The 21,082-nt window shown below is 37.0% G+C and overlaps 1 protein-coding gene across 1 annotated transcript in view; it reads left to right on the plus strand.

Annotated features, from left to right (window-relative positions):
- The window catches only part of nrxn1a (neurexin 1a), a 207,716-nt gene that overhangs the window by 80,889 nt on the left and 105,745 nt on the right, over window positions 1-21,082 (plus strand). The window contains 6 exon segments of the mRNA XM_048171554.1: window positions 1,756-2,057; window positions 2,958-2,981; window positions 4,211-4,372; window positions 12,353-12,460; window positions 12,462-12,798; window positions 19,095-19,478. Of these exon segments, the coding sequence (XP_048027511.1) occupies window positions 1,756-2,057; window positions 2,958-2,981; window positions 4,211-4,372; window positions 12,353-12,460; window positions 12,462-12,798; window positions 19,095-19,478 (1,317 nt within the window).

The following is a 21,082-nucleotide window of genomic DNA, read 5'->3' on the forward strand; positions in this document are numbered from 1 at the left end:
GTCACCATTATCAAGGACCTTGGTTCTCATTTATGAGCAAGATGGCTCTGACCTCAATCTCAGGTTTGTGTGTGTGTGTGCGGGCGCACTGACAGCAACCAATCACTCTCAGATTGACTGTGGTGAGTTTCTACAACGTTTGACCCCTTTAATATGACTTTTGACTGGCCTTTGGCTTTGTACAGGTAGGTAGTTTAAAAAAAGTAAGTCTTGTGTCCAGTAAGCATGGAAGCCAGTAGATGGACGGTAAGTGACCTGCTCTGTATTACTATGTGACGGAGGGCTACATGTGCATCCATGGCAAAGAAAAGGTTTAACGCATATGTGCTTTGCATAAATGTTGGTTTTATATGGTTTTGAAAAAAAAAAAAAAAAACTTTTATACCATTTTCAAGAAAGGTTTAAATTCTTAATGTGGTGCAACAAGTAAAAAGTATTAACATTTTTCTTAAATCTTGAATACATGTTTGAGTATCAACTCAACTTTTTTAAAATGTGTTTTTTCAATCTAAAAAGTATTTTTATTTTATTTATTTTTTAAATGTCATGAGTTATTATTTAATAAATATCATAAATATCAAGGTTTTGGGCAGTCGCACCACATGGCATTTTACAACCTGAATTAACCTTGCCTTATAATAAAGTTCAAGTGATCTGATATTTTAAGAGACTTATCGATCTAGACAGACAGTCATGAGGGTCTGCAAAGGTCCTCTCTCTATGATGTCATTTCCTTTTTTTGCATGTTGGTTGGACCACATTACTGTTGATTTGGCAGACAAAAGGTTTAAAATATCTGAGTGTATATTTACACTAAGTGCAAATAGCGTCCCTTGTTGGCAAACGCTATTTACACTAGCTCCGCCCAATAAAATCTGGTTTGTCCACTCAAGTTTTAAAAAAGACACATGGAGTTCAATTTCTTCACTGGTGCAGCATGCGAAATAAGGCTTGTAGACCTGGCTTGTAATGCAGTTAACGTGGGTTTGAATCCGCCTTTTGCCAAGCTCGCATTTATTTTCAGTAAAAATGAAATAATGTTCTAAAAGTGGAAATAAACTGTGAACGAGTGAGCATCCATTTAATAATTTTGATATAATCATTTACACTCTGATATTATTGCATTTTATATTATATGCATTCTGTTAATGTACAAAAATACTGAGGTGCAAATAATATCTGCCAGTATAAAGCTACATAAAGTCTAAATAGAATCTATCGCTATTTTCACCTAGTGTAAATAGCATATTGCTAAGAAAATGCTGCTATTGTAAATAGAATATATTGCTATTTTCACTTAGAATATGTTGCTATTATCACTAAGAAAATACTCTTAGTGTAAATAGTGCAAATAGCTGCTGCCTTAAAATATTCATATGCAGTGATAGTGTTCTTTCTCTAAGAAATAGTAATAAAGGATTACGGGAAAACTAGTTTATCATCCTCATAATTTTATATATTGTAATTAAATAATATTACAATTTTATTTAATTTCATTTTACTTTCTTATCATAAAAGAGGTTTGATCAAGTCTTCATTGTATTTGTGAATTGCATTTTAATGTATTTTTGAATAAAATAATAGATAGGCCATTGTGTCCTTGACCCCTATATTTGCCCATCTTTCCAATTAAACTTTTATGTTGCACTGCATTGCCTTGCTAGTTTGGCATTAATGCATCTGAACAGCCTCTTTTAATGTAAAATGCTGATCTGCTCTAGCTTACCTGCTTTATGTTTCTCCATGTTCTTACAGAGAGAGAAGAGTATGTGGCCACCTTCAAGGGTTCAGAGTATTTCTGTTACGACCTGTCCCCGAACCCCATCCAGAGCAGTAGCGATGAAATTACGCTCTCCTTCAAGACCCTGCAGCGCAACGGACTGATGCTCCACACCGGAAAGTCGGCAGACTACGTCAACCTGGCGCTGAAGAACGGTGCCGTCTCGCTGGTCATCAACCTGGGCTCTGGGGCCTTCGAGGCCCTGGTGGAGCCCGTCAATGGGAAATTTAATGACAATGCCTGGCATGATGTGAAGGTTACCAGGAACCTTCGTCAGGTAACCGCGCAGAAAAGGCAGAGGTCGAGATTGGATACATTCAGATTCAGATTAGTAGCATCAAACTAACCTTCGGACTAGATTTAACAATAAACACTTTAACCAAGACATGTACCCATTTAAAATAGTTTATGTGTTTGAAAGTTGCTACTAAAAGTCCACAACTAGAGAGAAAGTTCTAGGCTTCTGATGCGCTTTTAGCATTTTTAAATGAGTTCTAGCATTCATTTATGTAGCATTGAGCAGAGGTAATGTAAAAAAAAAAAAAAAAAGACGCTCCCGATATTGAAGTATTCATGTAGCAGCCATTAATCCAGCTTTTAGACATGAGTGAATGTACCCTTAACCCTGTTCCCCTTGACTAATATTTAAATTCAACCTCAGACGCTACAGCATCCATATTTTACTGTCACTATTTGATAGCGCCACCTCTCACTACATTACATGAGTACGTCACCTGTCAACGCAGAACACTTTTGAAGTGTCAAGACTCAGAAAAGATCCAAGATGTGTGGCACGAAGTTGGATAGGACAGGCAGTAAACATAAAAAGCTCAGTGGTGCATTCTGTCACCAGTAAAGTTAGCGGAGCGCCAGGAATAGGAAGAGACAGTGTTTGGAACAGAGTAGACTAGATGCGTCCCAGAGGAACTCCGTGGTGCAGATCTCGTCTGCTTCTCCTTTCCTTCTCTTCTTTTGCCCTTTTTAAATGTTTACTAACCTGCTTTTGGGGAAAGAAACTAACCTTTCATCCATGGAATGTGTCATTTACTAACCTGTTACCTCTTACTAACGTGCAACGCTGATGTACTAACCTTGGCAAGAGACCATCTTTTTTGATTAAGGAACGGTGTTCTGTTCACAGTTTTTTAATTTCCTTTCTCCCCCCTTTTCCACAAAGCACTCAGGCATTGGACACGCTATGGTAAACAAACTACATTGTTCGGTAGATATCATTCTAATTGTTTCTTAGTTTGGGTTTGCCGTGTGTCTATTTTCCTTTTTTTGAATCGTAGACATCAATACTAAACAAAAAAAGGGGGAAAATGCGGTTGGTACTCTTTACGCTTACTTCCCCTGCCCTGCCCAAATTCCCCTTTTCTTTTTTCTTCTCATTAGTTCGGTTTCCTCAGCTCTTTCTGTCCCGTCCATCTTTTTTTTTTCTTTTTTTTGTTAGGTTATCTTGCATCTTTTCCTCCTTTGGGTTCTTTTGCATAAGGTTTTGCTCACCGATCGGTCTCGGCTGGCTGGCTCTGAGCCTTTTCATTGGTCCAGCTAGCTTTGAGGCCTGTTGTTCAGCATGGTGTGCATCCTGGCCACCCCGTGTACTAACACTTCTGCTCCATCAGTACATTTGAGGCTGGCATGGGTGGCCGGTCATCTCGTCTGTTGTATTGTTTGCTTTCTTTCTTCATGTGAACACGCTTATGCATGCAGACACCTCTGCTGTGATTGGTCTCATGAGCTCCGTCGTATTTGTGTCCTTCTCCCTTCTCTCTTTACTCATTCCTGTGCAATCTAATCTGTGAGAAGAATTATTCTCTCTAACCAACCATTGTTTGCATGTGGAGAGGGAGGGATAATGAAGCATGCATCCATTCAACCAGATCTGTGAGAGATGTGCCTCTAATTGCCTGTGCTTTCATTTCTAACCTCTTAGCACGCCGTGTTCTTTGTTTTACCTCATATAAATACATTGAAAACTGCTGAAACTACTCACACGCACTGGATTCAAGCGATACTAACTCTCAGAAACACACATACTACTAACACCATTTTTGTGTCTGCTGATTTACTTTTTGTGCTCTATTAGTGGCACCACTAACATTGATCCTGGGCTAATGTGCCGCAGACTTCCTCAGCTCACCTAAGGCATACTAGAAAAACGTAAATCTAGAAAGACCAAAAAAAAAAAAAAAAAAAAAAAGTTAAACAATAAATAAATAAGAATTCCTGAAACAGACATGAAAATGGGTTCACATTAAATCAATAAAAAGAGAAAAGCAATAAATAAATACATAAATAAGAAGCATTAAAGACAAAAACAAAACAAAACCAAGCATCCAAATCCTTATGAGGGGGACCAAAGCCCTGTAACAGTATTCAAGTTATATGTGAGTATAGCGTGTCCTTTCCCTGTGCTTTGTTGTCTAGGTTACAATATCCGTGGATGGAATTCTGACCACCACTGGATATACACAAGAGGACTACACCATGCTAGGCTCGGACGACTTTTTCTATGTGGGGGGTAGTCCCAGCACTGCGGATCTGCCCGGATCCCCTGTTAGCAACAACTTTATGGGCTGCCTGAAAGAGGTAAGCGCTCTGAAAATTGCTTCTTGAAAAAAAGTAATTCCACCCAGAAATCTCCCAGTAATTTAATCACCTTCACTTGATACTGTATTACATTTATTCATTTACTTTTTTGAATGATACGTCCTTGCATTTAATCCACAAAAATTGATTCAAAAAAAGCCGAATTGGGGTACAGTATATTGAACTAGTTTCTTTTTATAGAAAAATCCTATATGTATACTGTATAATTAGCTAATTTACATCTCTCTGACATTAAAAAGTAAATAATTACAGCTAGTCTAATTTTATATATTTTTTTTATTAGTTTGTTTTAATTTTCAAATGACAGAGGAATGCGACTGAGAGGATGCTTCAACCCCCAAACATTTGAACTGTGTGTGTATTATGAAATAATTGGTATTGGCCGATTGCTTAAAAACAGCCATTGATCAGGGCTGATTATATCCAGTTAAGAGAGCAGAAAAACATGTCCGACTGCAACTCATACTATGAAGAAAATATCTCTTGTGTTGTCGAAGTTAATGCAACAATAACGCATGAACAGTTTAAAAATAGTGATGTTAAAGCAGGCTCTATTTGACCCTGTAAATCACCTGTAGTTCAAGCCAGGGTTGCCAGGTCCGTGTTTTTTCCCTACACCAAACATTATTTGTAGCGCCTCCCATCTAGTAATCACAAAAAGAATTGTGCTTTGTTACTTCTGATAAGAAACAAAGTCTCAGCTTTCAGATTCTTTCAATTTTATCACAAAATTCAAACAATGAAGTGACAGATCGCTTTAGCGCCTCAGTTCAAGCGGCAGTACGGAGGAGCGCAGGTCTTTTCTTCTACTTCAATACAAGTTATATCATGAAAAACATGCATGAACATCAAAAGGTATGTTTTATATCTTTTATACAGTACAACTTTCCTCAGGTGAATCACTGAGCGATTACATGAGAGATATTTTGGTAAGAGTCAATATAACAGTTTTTGAACAATATGTCACTTAAAGGGATAGTTCACCCAAAAATGAAAATTATCACCCTCAAGCCATCCTAGGTGTATATGTCTATCATCTTTCAAATGAACACAATCAGACATATATTTTAAAAAATCCTGGCTCTACCAAGATTTATAATGGTACTGAATGGGGGGGGGGGGTGTTTTGAAGCCCCCCCCCCAAAATGCATCCATCCATAATAAATATAATCCATACAGCTCCAGTAGGTTAATAAAGGCCTTTTGAAGTGAATCGATGGGTTTTTGTAAGAAAAATATCCATGTTTAAAACATTATAAATTAAAGTAACTAGCTTCCGCCAGACGACAGACGCATACTGTTGACTTGTGCCACAAGAGTAACCCCTGAAGCGATGTATGCAAAGTTATGTAATGTTCAAAGTTAATTAATTAGTTACAAAAATCACAATAGAGGAGCTTATTTACTGTTAATTATATTAACACTATTGTTTGAATACATTTGTCATGAAGTGTTTATGAATATGTTAAAATTTATTTTATATGAACGTAATTATTATATCTGAAAAAGAAATTGCTGTTAAATATTATATTTTGGACTTAAGGATTGTTAAAATTGTAAAATTTAAAATTGTAATATAATACTAATGTACCAAATGAGAGGGTTCCCGTCTCTGCATAGTTAACGGCATTAGTTGGGAGAGATTTTTTTTCCCTTAAGAAAATCAAACTGTCTGTATTGCCAGATATTCTGAATAATCGGTTATCGGTATCACAGAGAAATGTAGTATTGTAGTATTGTGCATCTGTTGTATATACATATGCATACGCATATATATATATATATATATATATATATATATATATATATATATATATATATATATATATATATATATATCACCTTACACCAATGCATAATAAATAATTTATAATTTGTATTAGATACTGTTTTTTTTTTTTTTTTTACATTTGACTGACGTCATCATTGTGCTGATGGGTGCTGTCTCTGGCCTGTAAAAACTCATAACACGTCACATACACCAACAACTAAAGGAATTATTTATCAGTCGCCACGGACTCAGGAGCCGAAACACAGCAACAGAGTTGAAATGCATTCTCTAATTAACATTGCTGATGAGGTTTCCTCACATCTGAAGATTGTTAATTTGAAAATAGGTCACAGATCGTCAACAGTGACAGAACTAACAAATAAACAAGAGTGCGACAAATTGGATAAATAAGTAAATAATACATTTAAGTTCATGTGAATATGAAAAGCCAGCCTAATGAAATACATTAGAATCACTCAGTTTCCAGCAATATTTGATGGATCTCTGCAACAGATCACTAGTCCACTACCTCACATGCTCTATCACATGAGCTATCTGTGATCGTAACACTCCTGAGAGGAAAACTGTGGAGAACATGTTGTCTCATCCATCAGCTTCCATCCTCTATGTTAGACTCGCATCCCTGTGGAATGGGATGTCCTCTGATACGCCAGCTGGTGAAGTAAAGAGCTGTTCTGACTGCCAGGAAGTTGGAAATGCTTTTGATGTTATGAACAGAAATAAAATGCCAGCCATTTTGTTTTATATATAGAAAAATGCATATTTAGCTAAGTTCAGTATGCGTGTGAAGAGCAGTTCAATTGAGTTGATTGTGACTGAATTATGAAACTGAGACAATGATGGTGTTGGTTGAACTTAAGGTGCTGTAGCTCTTGGTGATTCATTCATTAACCTCTAGACCCACAATTAGTGACAAATGTTCACTGGCATTTACCTTGTTAGTCTATTTATCATGTCCACTCTTACACAGTCTAGGTCAGTGGTTCTCAACTGGATTTTCCTCAGGAATAGATTTTACTTTGGTCACCATGTGACTCAACACAGACCCAAAATTGTTTATCACATGTCCATTTCTTTAAACCTTGCATTTTGTTCACCTGTAGTATTATTAACATGAAAATTAAAATTAACATTTTTATCAATAATATTAGTTATTTTTAAATAAAATATTTATTTTCAATGCTAATTTCCTTTTATTTACATACATTAAGATTACGTTTGCTGTCATCAAACACTCACTTAAAGGGTTAGTTCACCCAAGAATGAAAATTCTGTCATTAATTACTCACCCTTATGTCGTTCCACACCCGTAAGACCTTCATTCATCTTCGGAACACAAATTAAGATAATTTTGATAAAATCTGATGGCTCAGTGAGGCCTGCATTGACACTTAATTTACACTTTCAAATGTCCAGAAAGGTACTTTATATTTAAAACAGTTCATGTGACTACAGCAGTTCAACCTTAATGTTATGAAGTGACGAGAATACTTTTTGTGCACCAAAACAACAAAATAACGACTTTATTCAACAATATCTAGCGATGGGCAATTTCAAAACACTGCTTCATGAAGCTTCGAAGCTTTATGAATGTTTTGTTTCAAATCAGTGGTTTGGAGCGCGTATCAAATTGCCAAAGTCACGTGAACCATTGAAATTTCAAAACACTTAATGAAGCCTCGTTTACCTGAATCACGTGACTTTGGCAATTTGATACGCGCTCCAAATCACTGATTCGAAACAAGATTTGTAAAGCTTCGAAGCTTCATGAAGCAGTGTTTTGAAATTGCCCATCACTAGAAATTGTTGAATAAAGTCGTTATTTAGTTTTTTGGCACAAAAAAAAAAAACACAAAAAGGTTGAACCACTGTAGTCACATGAACTGTTTTAAATATGTCTTTAGTACCTTTCCGGGCATTTGAAAGTGTTAATTATCTTGCTGTCAATGGAAGCCTCACTGAGCCATCGGATTTTATCAAAAATATCTTAATTTGTCTTCCGAAGATGAATGAAGGTCTTATGGGTGTGGAACGGCATGAGGCGGGTGAGTAATTAATGACAGCATTTTCATTTTTGGATGACTAACCCTTTAAATCTTTTAAAACACTAATAATTTAATAACTGTTAAAATGTTAACCTCATTTTTTTGTAACCATACATTCTAATGTTGTGATTAAAAGTAGTTTTAGTTCAGTTTTGTTATTTTTTTATTGATCATAGCATGACAATAATTACCTGCTTATTAGTATCAGCCAGAATTTTAATAGCAGTGAATTCCTACTTTTTGTAAAAACAATAGTGTATCAAAGTTTTATTATTTGCGTTTTATATATATATAATTTATTTTATCATTTGTATTTAGCATTGTTTTTGCTGGCTGTCTGCAACTCTATGAGAACAGTCCTGTTCTGAGAACAGCAGTTTAAATGTAAATCATGGTTTTAGACAGAGACGTCAAATAGATAGTAATACTATTGCCTTTCTTAATGCTAATGTAATATTGTCATCTCTCGCAAATTCTTACAAGAGATGACAAAAGATGTGATTTTGTCAAATATGTGGATGCATGGAGCATTGAAACAGTGCAGACTCTCCACTCTCCCCTGCCAGCCTCCAGCCTTCATTTCAAAACCAATCCACAAGCAATCAATCATTGTCAAAACATGAAAGTGCAGACTCGTGTAAGCTGCGGTCTGCTGCCGCGTGTAGGCGTTTGGTGTCTCTTGTCTGTGCTTTAGTGCTATCATTTCCACAGATTAGCAGCAGGCCTGAGGTCATTGACCTGTGTTAACAAACACTCTAGTGCTTTGAACTCCTGAACGGGAATTCATATTAAAAGGATTCTGAATGGATCCTCTTCTTGGTTCATTCACAAGCGTTACTGGCATTAAAAGGACGACTATGCGTAGGTGCTAAAGGGGACCTTTTAACATTTTATTTTGTCATTATTTTGTTTTGCAAAGGTCATTTTTAATATTTTCATGCAAGATGTGCATTTTGAGTGTGTGTGAGGACCTTTAGGTGTGTGTTTGTTACCGTGCGCGAGTAGTTATTTATGCCGAGGTTGATTTATTCAGGCGTTTAGAGCAGGGTTCTCAAGAAGCCCATTCATCATTAGTGCATTAGTTTTAATGCGCCCCACCTCTCAGGGGCATTTGGTCAGTGCTTTCCAGGCTCCTGATCGTTCAGATCAGGTGGCACAGACAGATGTGTCGTCCTCCACCTGCTGTCCCTGCCCCTAACCTCTCATCTGTAATGCGCTCTTCTCCGGCGGCCATGTTGTGCAGTGTTTTATCACACATCGCTTGTGTTTTTCCTCCCGTGTGAGTTTATGAAGCGAGGAGGAGGAGGGGGGGTTCACTCCTGTGGCACGTTAATGGCTGGAAAGGCTCTTGTGCCTGCCTGTGATTGGCATTTCTGAAGCATCATCAATAAGCTTTTATTGCATCCGCATACCATTATCTTCTTCCTGGCAAGGGCTCAAATGAAATCGAAACTGAATTAAAAGAGGGTTATCGTGAACACTTCACAGTCTGGTGCTCGGGTTTATTTCACAGGGTTTTGGCCTTGCAGAGGATAGAGGGAAAGTGATGTGCCCCACATTTTGAGAGGGCAGGAAAATGCTCTGCTATTTGATGCTTTTCGGATTGAATAGTAAAATGACACCGGGAACTGAAAGTGTGAATGTCAAAGTTTCTTTGACAAAGACTTCACAAAAGAGGAGGTTTAGCCTCCTCAAAAATGTATTTCAAATTAGCAACTGAAGAGACAATTTATTTGCTTTATATCTATAAAGATATAGTATTGTCTTATTTTTACTTACTGTGTCATGAGTTTTAATCGCTGCACAGATGCCAGAGGAGATTGACAGCCAGTCAAAAATGCACCTGAAAAAAACAAAAGGGAGAAGACATGCATAAATAACTAATCATTAGCCTCTCAAGCTTTTAGTGTTACTTTAGTGTGTCATTTGTTTGTGGTTAATGAAACATGTGAAAGAGAGTGAAAGATAGGCTGTCACATTTAGCCGAAAAATTGATTATTGAATTTTTAATGATTTAACAACAATTAACGAGTGGAGGAAGGGGTTCATCAATACATAGTACATCTTATATAGAATGGAGTTCTTTATTTTATTTTTATTTTAATTTAATTTTTTAAAATTTTATTTAAAGCACTTTATAATAAGTATATAGTAATAAAGTACAAATCATGTGCAAGCTATTAGTTTATAATTAATTTATAGTTAATATATTGTAGTCTCTACATTGTTAATATACTTTTATATACACAAATAGTGACTTCTTCATTCAATGTCACTGTAATTAACACAATTAATTGTTTAATTAGCTCATATGTAAAGATGTTTTGTTAACAACTTATTAACAGTAAATAGTTTATGGAAAATGGGAAAATGTTAAGTGATTTAAACTAACCTTTATTAGACATTTATTGCATTAGTATTAAGTGTTCCTAAATATATATATATATATATATATATATATATATATATATATATATATATATATATATATTTATTTTTATTTTAGGGCTGTCGATTTAACATGTTAATTAGATTAATTAGTTACGGTGAAAAATAACATGTATTAAATTAAATTAACACGCTTGTCCCGCCCCACAACTATGTAGTTCATCTGACATTTCATACAGTTGATTGATGATGAATTTGATGCAGAGCAACAACTCACTCTGCGATGAAGCCTATAGAATGCTGTCAAAGTCCATAAAATTAAAGATATAGGGGCAAAAATGCCCATGTTTGAGTTTTTGTCTCATATATTAGATCACATGAGTTAAGCAATATCACAGGATAACGATCAAAGAATCAGTAAATAAGAAGTAAAAATTGTTATTTTAGACAAAATATTGTCTATTTTGTTCAATTTTGCCAATAAAAATGTAAAGACATGTAAAGAACTGTTCGTGTCCGCGCAATACACAGCAGTGTTTCATTTCTAAATCCGCGTTTTGAAAGAACTGAGTGAAATCAATGATTCAGCGGACCATTCATAAAAGACTTGTTGAACTTGAAGCAGCGCTACACAGACTGATAGGTGTATGATCGGTGTACGGAGCTGTCTGATCTCTATTCGCTCTTGCGGTACTTTACTACTCTGATGTCATTGGTCTGTGTAGCGCCACAAGTTGAAGATGCCTGAAGAGAACCATTTACTCCTAATAACAATTTAACAATTTCTTTACTATGAGCTAATTAAACAATATCAATTGCGTTAAAGGTGCTACAGAGGATCTTTTCGTCGACTGAGAAACCAAAGACTGTTAGTGAGTTTTTGAAATGAGCGCATGCGTAAGAACAACCCCCCTCCTTGACAGCTCATTTCGAGGGAACGCCTCCCAAAACTCGTGGACGAGTATTGGAAGACGAGTGTTTACCACCGGCATTCATTGTGTCGTGTTAGTGGATTCATTATGTCGGACTCACCGCAGGTAACTCATAATCTGCAGTTGTTACTCCTGTCTCCGGACAAAAACATTGCATGTGGCGCCTGTGGAGTGTGGAAAGTTACTGGAGCGCGCAGCCGCGCACGTCACTCACAAGGAATGTCATGGCAGTGATTGACAAGCCAGAGGGCCAATCGTTTATGCGATGATTGCGTAAACGATTGGCTGATGTTTTTAAGGCCCTACCTCGTGCACAGATAATGTATATTAATATTATTACTTTCAGTGCACCTAATAAATAGTCTTTTAGTAATAGTTTTTTAGTGTTCAGTAGTTCATTAACTATTGTCCATTCATTAACTATTTGTATATAGCCTATTAATATATCAACAATGTAGAGACTACAATATATTAACTATGATTTAACTATAAACTAGTTCATTAATGATTTGTAAGTACTTTAAGAGTTACCATTTTGGTTTAATACTTATGCAAATATTACATGTAAATATAATTAATTAAAATAATACTAACAAATTATATTTACCAGAGACATTACAAGACTATTGTTTCTTGGCTTCTTGTGCACTTTATTAATAATAGTGGAACAGAGTTTAAGACTATTAATGTGATTTCTACCCCCTGTCCAATGTCCCCAGCTTTATACACAGTAACATAATGTGATATAAAGTCTGAGTTTTTGCTCACTGGAAATCTGTTTTTCTTCTCTTTTCACATAAAGGTTGTGTACAAGAACAACGATGTAAGGCTCGAGCTATCTCGACTGGCCAAGCTAGGCGACCCCAAAATGAAGGTGAGCGGTGTGGTGGCCTTCAAATGTGAAAACGTAGGCTACCCTAGATCCTGTCACCTTTGAGACACCAGAGTCATTCATTACCCTTGACAAGTGGACTGCCAAAAAAGCCGGTTCCATCTCCTTCGACTTCCGCACCACTGAGCCCAACGGCCTGCTCCTCTTCAGCCACGGAAAACCCAAACCGCAGCAGCAGAAAGACCCCAAGAGTCCCAAAACCTTGAAGGTGGATTTCTTCGCCATAGAGATGCTGGACGGCCACCTATACCTTCTACTGGACATGGGCTCGGGCACCACCAAAACCCGTGCCGTCAACAAAAAAGTCAACGACGGAGAATGGTACCACGTGGACTTCCAGAGAGACGGAAGATCAGGTAGACTATGGCTTTGTGTCTTAATCTCACAGATGTTCCTTTGTTCTGCTGATGTATTTTTGATGTATTCAATGTATGGTTAGATGTCGGCTGGTATTCAAGGTCTACGAAAATATTGACATAGCCGAGACAGCAGTGTTCTCTCACGCTCGCGTGAACACGGGTCGTAACCATGCCTTCCGGAGCGCGCTGTCAGGCAGGCATTTGAATATGAACAGGACCCGCAGTCTTTCCTGTCTTCCTCCTCCTTTCGAGCTCTGTCTTCTCCACCGGAGTTGCCATGGAAACCAGATTTGGTTTCCCAAAGGAGAGAGCAAGCTCTGCCAAGCAAAGACATTCATCCCTAACTCTCCCACTATTCCCCTTTTTCTCGCACGTCAATGCCGTTCGCCTGGAGTCGAAAGAACGGCCTTTGGTACTCGTTAGTTTTCTCGTTTCTGTGAAAAAGTGGGAAAAGGCTCTATTGATCCGTGGTTATTGCGAATCTCTCATCTTCTCTTTCCGGATATAGAAACGGCAGTAACCTGCATTAGTTCTGACATACACTGTGAGATTAAATGGTGAAAGTTATAAGGAGAAAATTAAATAGCTTTTGAAGCAATTATGAAATCAGATTTCTAAAGCAAGTGTGTTATTTTTGTTTCATGCCAATACAGTATTCAATTGAGATTGGATACGGTTTTGTTAAGAGAGCGGGTCTTTTCCCCATGGTTTTAAATTGTATTTTTCATCAAATCATCGTTTTCATTCACACAGGGCTCGGTTTAATCGTATTCTCCAGGCTTTATCGTTGCACAATCCACTAGCTGTCATTGTGAGTTCAGGCACATTTTGAAAGAGAGAACAAACCTTTTCTCTTAGTGGCATTTCATGGGAATCTGAAACACCATTGACAGATGGGGCCTTGCATTTCAGACCCACAGAATGAGCTGCGTCACCCTCCCGCCTGCGTGAATTGGCTGCCTACGCAAGCTGTTTGATCATATATGGGCAGCCATCCTGGTGCAGTGTGGGCATGCTGGTGTTTTTGCGGGCGTGTATGCAAACATGTATATTTGTGCCTTTGCATATGCATCTATTAATGAGAACGTACATATGTACGCGTATATATGTGCGTCAAGTGCGTTTTTTGTGCCTCCACAAAAAAAACTAGGATGAGAGAATAATCGACAGTACAGAGATATTCTGAAATATGAGATCAAGTATAGTAGATAAACCACTTATTTTTCTAAAGTGACACTGTCCAGCAGTCAGCCAGGCCACAAATTGGCCTGAATGAATGGGTCAAACTGGTGGAAATGGACAGGCTAAGTACAAAGTAAACACACCCACTCAGACATCACCACTTTCGGTCACTTCTGAATTGAAATGAACTGGAAGTGATGATCTATGAGTGAGGTTTTAGTGACCACTCAACTCAGTTAAATGAAAGCTGCGTGTCCGTGCCTGTGGCCGACATTAGACCCATGTTTTTACAAAGGATTTGTTGACTAATGGTCCAAAAAGAAGGTGACTATTAAAAAATAATAGCAAATATCAGTTACCAGTAACAAGCTACATGAATTATGCTTTTTATACTGTAATTATTTAGTTATTTTTGAAGCAATGCAAGTTAAAAATCCTAAACTTGATGAGATTTTAATGTGAATTGTTTTTTTAAAATAGTAAATAAATAGTAGGGTTGTGCATTGAAGCCATTATCTCTCTGTATAATGTTGCAATGACAAATGATCTGTTCTGTATCTGTATTCATGTACAATTGGACGTGGGCGGGGCTGAAACCAGAAGTGTGTCAGAACTAAATGAAAAGCTTATTTTTAGACAACACTATTCAATTTATACACTACCATTTCACCAGTATATATTTCTTAGTGTTTTTAAAGGAGGTTATCGAGCCTTATGCTCACCAAGGATGCATTTATGTAATCAAAACTACAGTAATATTGTGACATTATTATTATTATTATTTAAAATGATTTTAATATATTTTAAAATGTTATTTATTCTTGTGAAAACAGCTGGATTTTCAGTGTCACATAATCTTCCAGAAATCATATGGTGATTTGGTGCTCAATTATTATTATCAATCTGTTGAGAACAGTTGTACTGCTTCATATTTTTGTGGAAACGGATTCATTCATTTTTTGATGAATAGAAAGTTGATAAGAGCAGCATTTATTTGAAAAGCAGAATTTATTTCAAAATCTTTTGTAACATTACGACCTTTGCTGAATAAAAGTATTAATTTCTTGCAAATGAAAAAACTTATTGACCCCATACTTTTGAAAGGTAGTGTAGCTTCTATATAGCAAATATGCTTTGATAGTATGATAGTTTCAGTTAAATGTTACTCACCAATGCAATTTTAGTTCAGGTTAACAAATATTTTTAATATTATTATTATTATTCAGTAGAATTCGGTATTCAGTTTGAAGCTATTTTTGTGCCTTTCTGAAGAAGATATTTGGCTTCATGTACATCCCTAAGAAATAGTATGTAAATATAATGCATACAAAAAAAATGATAGAATTGATTGTTTAATAATGTATGGTAAATGCATTTCCATACACATTTCAAGCAGAAACCATGTAAATATCAAATGAAACTAGAACATGAATTTACATTGGACTGAAAAAACCAAATGGGACTTTGCCTCCTTTTTCAGAAATCCACTCTACTCCACTAGTGTGTGTGTATTTGTGCGTGTGTACATAAAGTAATGCCGGGCCCAGCATTAGGCTGTGCTATGTAATCACTGAGCAGAGTGAATGGAAGTCGAGATGATGGAGAATGCTCATTACTGATGACCCGGGGGAGATGTTTGGCTGCTGTTTAGGGGTACAGTCGCCAAGTGCGCAACACAGGACAAGATAATGTGTGCATGCGCGTGCGTGTGTGTGTGTGTGCGGGTAGAGCGCGAGAGGAGGAGAAATAGTGCCGCTATGCCTCATCAAATCCATACAGACTTATTACAGGCTTAGAGGAAAATGAAATTCTTATTTACTAACACTGTTAGCATGTTACAAGTGGCATCTCTGCAGTAATGTATCAAGTGGAATAGAACGGAAAGCACTATTTTTCCCATATTCGTTGAACTTGGCAGGGAATGAGTTACATGGAGCATGATTATAATTTACTGTGTCACCATGTCTAGCCGTTTAATGTTTCACCAATTTCTTTGGGTGTGCCTGTGAATAATGAGTCAGATACAGGAGGCCGTAATCAGTCTATTGAATCACATTTAATCTCGAAGAGAATTTTTCTCCCTCTCGAGGTATGTGACGCAAATCTAAGCTCAGGCCCAGTGCTCTACATCACGGACCGGAAAGCATGGCAGAACGATACTGCAGCCATTCATTCAATTCCCACAATAGCCATTAATGATGAAAATAAATCACAGATCTGAGAGCAAATACATCCTTTACTGGAGCTTGGCACACATTTAAATGCACATACTCACTAACGCTCCTGCTGTTTATTCTGTCATCTATTCACAAATGATTTATAATGAAAATCCATACATTTTCAGCCAATGTTTGTTTGGATTTCTTGAGGCATTTAAAGTCCTAGTTAGCATTTGCAAACTGACTTAAGTGACTGTTCACCCAAAAATAAAAGGTCTGTCATAATTAGCTCACCCTCCAAAACCAGTTCCGAACTTGAACGACTTTCGTTCTTTTGCAGAACACACAAAAAGGATATTATGAAGAGTTGTTTTTGTCCATATAATGAAAGTTGAATGGGTCCAAAACATACATTTTCAATATATAATTGTGTGTCTGTGTGTGTTATGGGGACAAAATGTCCTTACAAAGATGGTAATATCCAAAATCTTTAACCATGTGGGGACATTTTTTGGTCCCCATGAGGAAAACGGCTGTTTTTTGAAAATGTAAAAATGTAGAAAGTTTTCTATGATGGGTAGGTTTAGGGTCATGTCTATGGAATCATGTCTATGGAATATACTATAGACTGTAAAAAAAAAAAAAAAAAAAAAAAAAAATATGGACGACGCATCTCTACTCTTCCATTGTAGAAAAGTGAAGCTGCCAATTTTCCAATATGGCGCTGACATCTTGTGTTGATTTGGGATTCTGAGTCTGCGCAGTAGTGATTTTGGGATCCGATTCTGCGCAGTAGTGAACATGAAGTGGAGCCGCGCACTATCAAGGCCCCGCCCACACTCCCGCAGGATCGTTTAGTACAGTTTACTGCAGAATAACTCATGTCGGTGTGAAATAAACAGTTATGGAAATTTAGAAATTAAAGTTAAAGATCCAATCTCCTCCTGAAAAAAGTCTGTGCCTCAGTGACTACTTTGCTCAGAGAAGCTGTCAGTCACAGCTGTCAATCACAGCTGTCAATTATGATGTCACACCCCGGTTTTTAAAGCCTCAAATAACTAACGAAAACCAATCTTATTTAAAAAAAAACACTTGAACTTACATCCGTGTGATTAAAAACTACATAAAATGACAGAAACTGTCTTTGGAAAAAAATTATATGAAGTGCAATTTAATTGTTTAGTTTGTCTCATGTCCCATTAAATTACATGGAGAGGGTGGGGTTTATGACCTATACTGAGGGCGATCAAGTCGCTTTGGCTTCACTTTTCAGAACTTGTGCGACACGTTTGGAATAGCCCAATAAAACATGGAAACCCAACGTGTGTGAGTGTGTGTGTTTGTGTTCCACAAAAAAAGTAACACAGGTTTGGGATGACATGACGGTGAGTATTTGATGAGAGAATTTTCTTTTTTAGGTGAACGGTCCCTTTAACATGTTGCATGCATACAATACCGCCTCCAGCTGACCCCTCGATTACAGTCACACTAATTTTGCCTTTATAACAGAAGCTGCATTTTTGTCACTAAAGAATGAAGGTTTTGGCTCTGAAAGGGCGGCATCTTTAATTCTAAGCCGCCTTTTATTGAGTTTGGACTGAGTGTTGGACACTAATAAACAGGATTCAGCAGTGGCCAGCGCTTTGCGTTAATCCCTGCCTGTTCTCTCCTATCTTGCCAGTAATGGCTTTTCTTTTGTAACTGCCTTCAAGGCGTGAATAATGGCAGTGCACAGTGGTGGAAAATGAGAAGGAAAATTCTGAATTGCCGCCTGCGTATGAATGCCTGTTTGTTGGAGTCGCCAGGAAAACAATGAGGGTGATTATGGAACTCGTGAAAGTGTTTTAACATTATTAGAGTGAATGAAAGGCTCGCCACACCTGAGAGCACTGTGTTTTTGCTCTTTATATTAACCACTGTTGTAAAAGCGGTATTTAGACGTAAACCATAAAACAGGAGGGCGGACAGAAACATGCTTTGAAAGGGTTCACGTATAATTTGTGAGAACTGAATCAGTCACAACCAATAAATTAAATATGAATAGGGCTGAGCGTTCATTCTGTTATATGCCCTTTTGATAGTGATGACTATCCAGTGAATCTGGTACATATTGTCTACTGTTGCTATGGAGACTGCTTTTTGAATCTTTGTCTTTGTATAAGGGGTTGCACTATCATATCAAGACGGCCCAAAACAGATGATAATATAAAAGATTTTGCGCACATGGATTTTGATCCCCATTTCCAACAATGTGTAAAATGTAAATTATTACTATATACATCTAGCAAAGTTCTGTACTGTGCAGATAACTTTATTACTTACAGATTCCCTTTATTATAATATAATATAATATAATATAATATAATATAATATAATATAATATAATATATGAAAAGTGCTTTTACCTTAACCAGAAATTATGCAAAAGACTTAGCATTGTGCCAAGGGCCCACATATTGTCACAGGCTTCCTTTTTTAGAACCAATCCTGTTCATAACTCATACTTTTGCTATTGACATTTACATCAAGCTGATTTGATCATCCGCAGAGCGATTTTCATACTCGACATACCTACAAATGCAAAACTGACAAATCAATGCTATAGGCGCTGTTCTGACAAATGGTGACAAAGTGTTGCTCTGGAATCATCTTTCATACTTCCAAGCATAAGCGTGAATATACAGTAGCTACATAATTTCAAATTTACTTTGAGGAGACTGAAACCCAGAGATTTCCGTCTACATTGTGTGCTCTGAAAGCACAGGGGGTTTTATTTACAGAGGAAAGAATGAAAGATAATTTCAATAGCCTTTAAGAGTTTCATTTGCATAGTCCATAATTTGCATATATAATTTCTCATTAAAACTGAATCAAACTTTTTAGAAGTTGCTGAAATGGCATCTAAACATCAAGTTAACATAATTAAATTTGCTTCTCGTGGTTTTGTGACAGGCACCATTTCCGTCAACTCGATCCGTACTCCCTACAACGCTCCCGGTGAGAGTGAGATCCTGGACTTGGACGACATACTCTACCTGGGCGGCCTGCCAGAGGATCGCGCTGGTCTGATCTTCCCCACGGAGGTGTGGACCGCTCTCCTTAACTACGGCTATGTGGGCTGTGTGCGAGATCTGTTCATGGACGGCCAGAGCAAGGACATCCGGCGGATAGCGGAGGCCCAGAGGGCGGTTGGGGTAAAGCCATCCTGCTCTAAGGAACCTCCTAAACAGTGTCTAAGCAACCCCTGCCTTAACAGTGGCACCTGCAGAGAGGGCTGGAACCGATATGTGTGCGACTGCTCAGGGACGGGCTATCTAGGTCGCTCCTGTGAGAGAGGTGAGTACCAATATTTTGCATGTAGAGTTTGGTCCTACATTGTAGTCTTTTCAGTGATAGCCATGACTGTCAACAGTTTTGATGCAAGCTTGGCTTCTATTTATGCTGTATTGTGCTGGGTAGTCCCGTCCAAAGTGAAATCTCATTGGTGTAAAATCCGGCTTCACATGATAATAGAGCGGTGCAGGGATGACGTCAAAACCCGGAAGACTAATTCGCCCCGGTTCCCTCAAGATTTTCTTATGGGGTTTTAATATGTTTTTTTTTTCTTTTTCAATTTACGAAAGCCTGTGGTAAACACAAAATAATGATACTTTTGTTCTGCAAAGTAAATTACACACACATATACCGAAAACGCGAACTTTGAAGCAGTTATGTTTATTTTTGAAAATGTATGTTTATAATAAGTAACTAGATAAGACAGTGAGTGTATTCAGTTTAAGGTTGCAGAACAAAATATCAAGGTATCTTTAAGTTATGTTTACCACCAGTGTTGGCGGTAACGCATTACAAGTAACTTGAGTTATGTAATCAGATTACTTTTTCAAGTAACTAGTAAAGTAACACATTACTTTTAAATTTACAACAAAAGTTACTATTGAGAGTTACTTTTTCAAATAAGCAAGTTTGTTTTCCAACCCAATCTCATGGAAATTTGTACATATTTCATACTCCACTCGTATGAATTTGTATGATTTTTGCTAAATCGTACATATTTTGAGTTGCACAATTTGTATGAATTTGTACGATGACCAACCCCCTAACCCCACCCCTAAACCTACACGTCACCCAATTCGTAGCCACCTTGTAAAATATGTACAAATTGGTTGTGAGATAATTTTGTTTTCCCATGTATTGACTGACAGCCGTCCTGTCGCCATGTTGAGAGAAACTTTGAGTAAGCGCAGAAGCATTGTGCGCTGTGTAAATATGATGATTACTGTAGTTTTAGACTAAATGTGAGCATTATTCAGTATTCCTCAAAATGAATAAAAACAGTGAAATGCAATCTCAGAATATTGCACAAACCTGCAATAATTTAATATTTTAAATTAAGCTAATATACTTTATGCATTTAATCTCACTTTACCAGTGGTGAATTAGTCTTCCAGGTTCTGACGTCATCACTCTATGGCCCCCAAAAGTATTTGACCATATTTGGCCAACTAAGCCACACTCAAAATGTATGAATTTCATTGTATTATGTCAAATAATGAGATGATAAGTGTGATCTGCAAACAAATGCTGATAGAGTTTTTCTGCTTAATTTTTGATTGATTTTTTCTTTTTCTTTTTTGTGAGTGATTTCATTTCTATTTCTTGCTTTCTTTTAAAAACCTAATAAACCTTTCTTTTTTTTAATACTGTGCTTTAATTTTCTTTTTATCAAAAAAATGCCACTTGGTTTGATATTTTGTTTTTAAATATAAGACATTCATTCATAAAGAAGTGTGGCTTAAATCCAAATATCCAATCCAAATACTTTTTGGGGAAAAACATCACATATGTTCTCATTAGCTGTGATTTTGTTGCGTAGTGCATTGTTCTATTTTCAGAGAGGACCGAAGCAATAGGACGAGGTGTTAGAAAGCATCCCTGCTTCT

Source organism: Megalobrama amblycephala, linkage group LG20 (genome assembly GCF_018812025.1).
Source record: "Megalobrama amblycephala isolate DHTTF-2021 linkage group LG20, ASM1881202v1, whole genome shotgun sequence".
Classification (NCBI taxonomy): Eukaryota; Metazoa; Chordata; class Actinopteri; order Cypriniformes; family Xenocyprididae; genus Megalobrama; species Megalobrama amblycephala.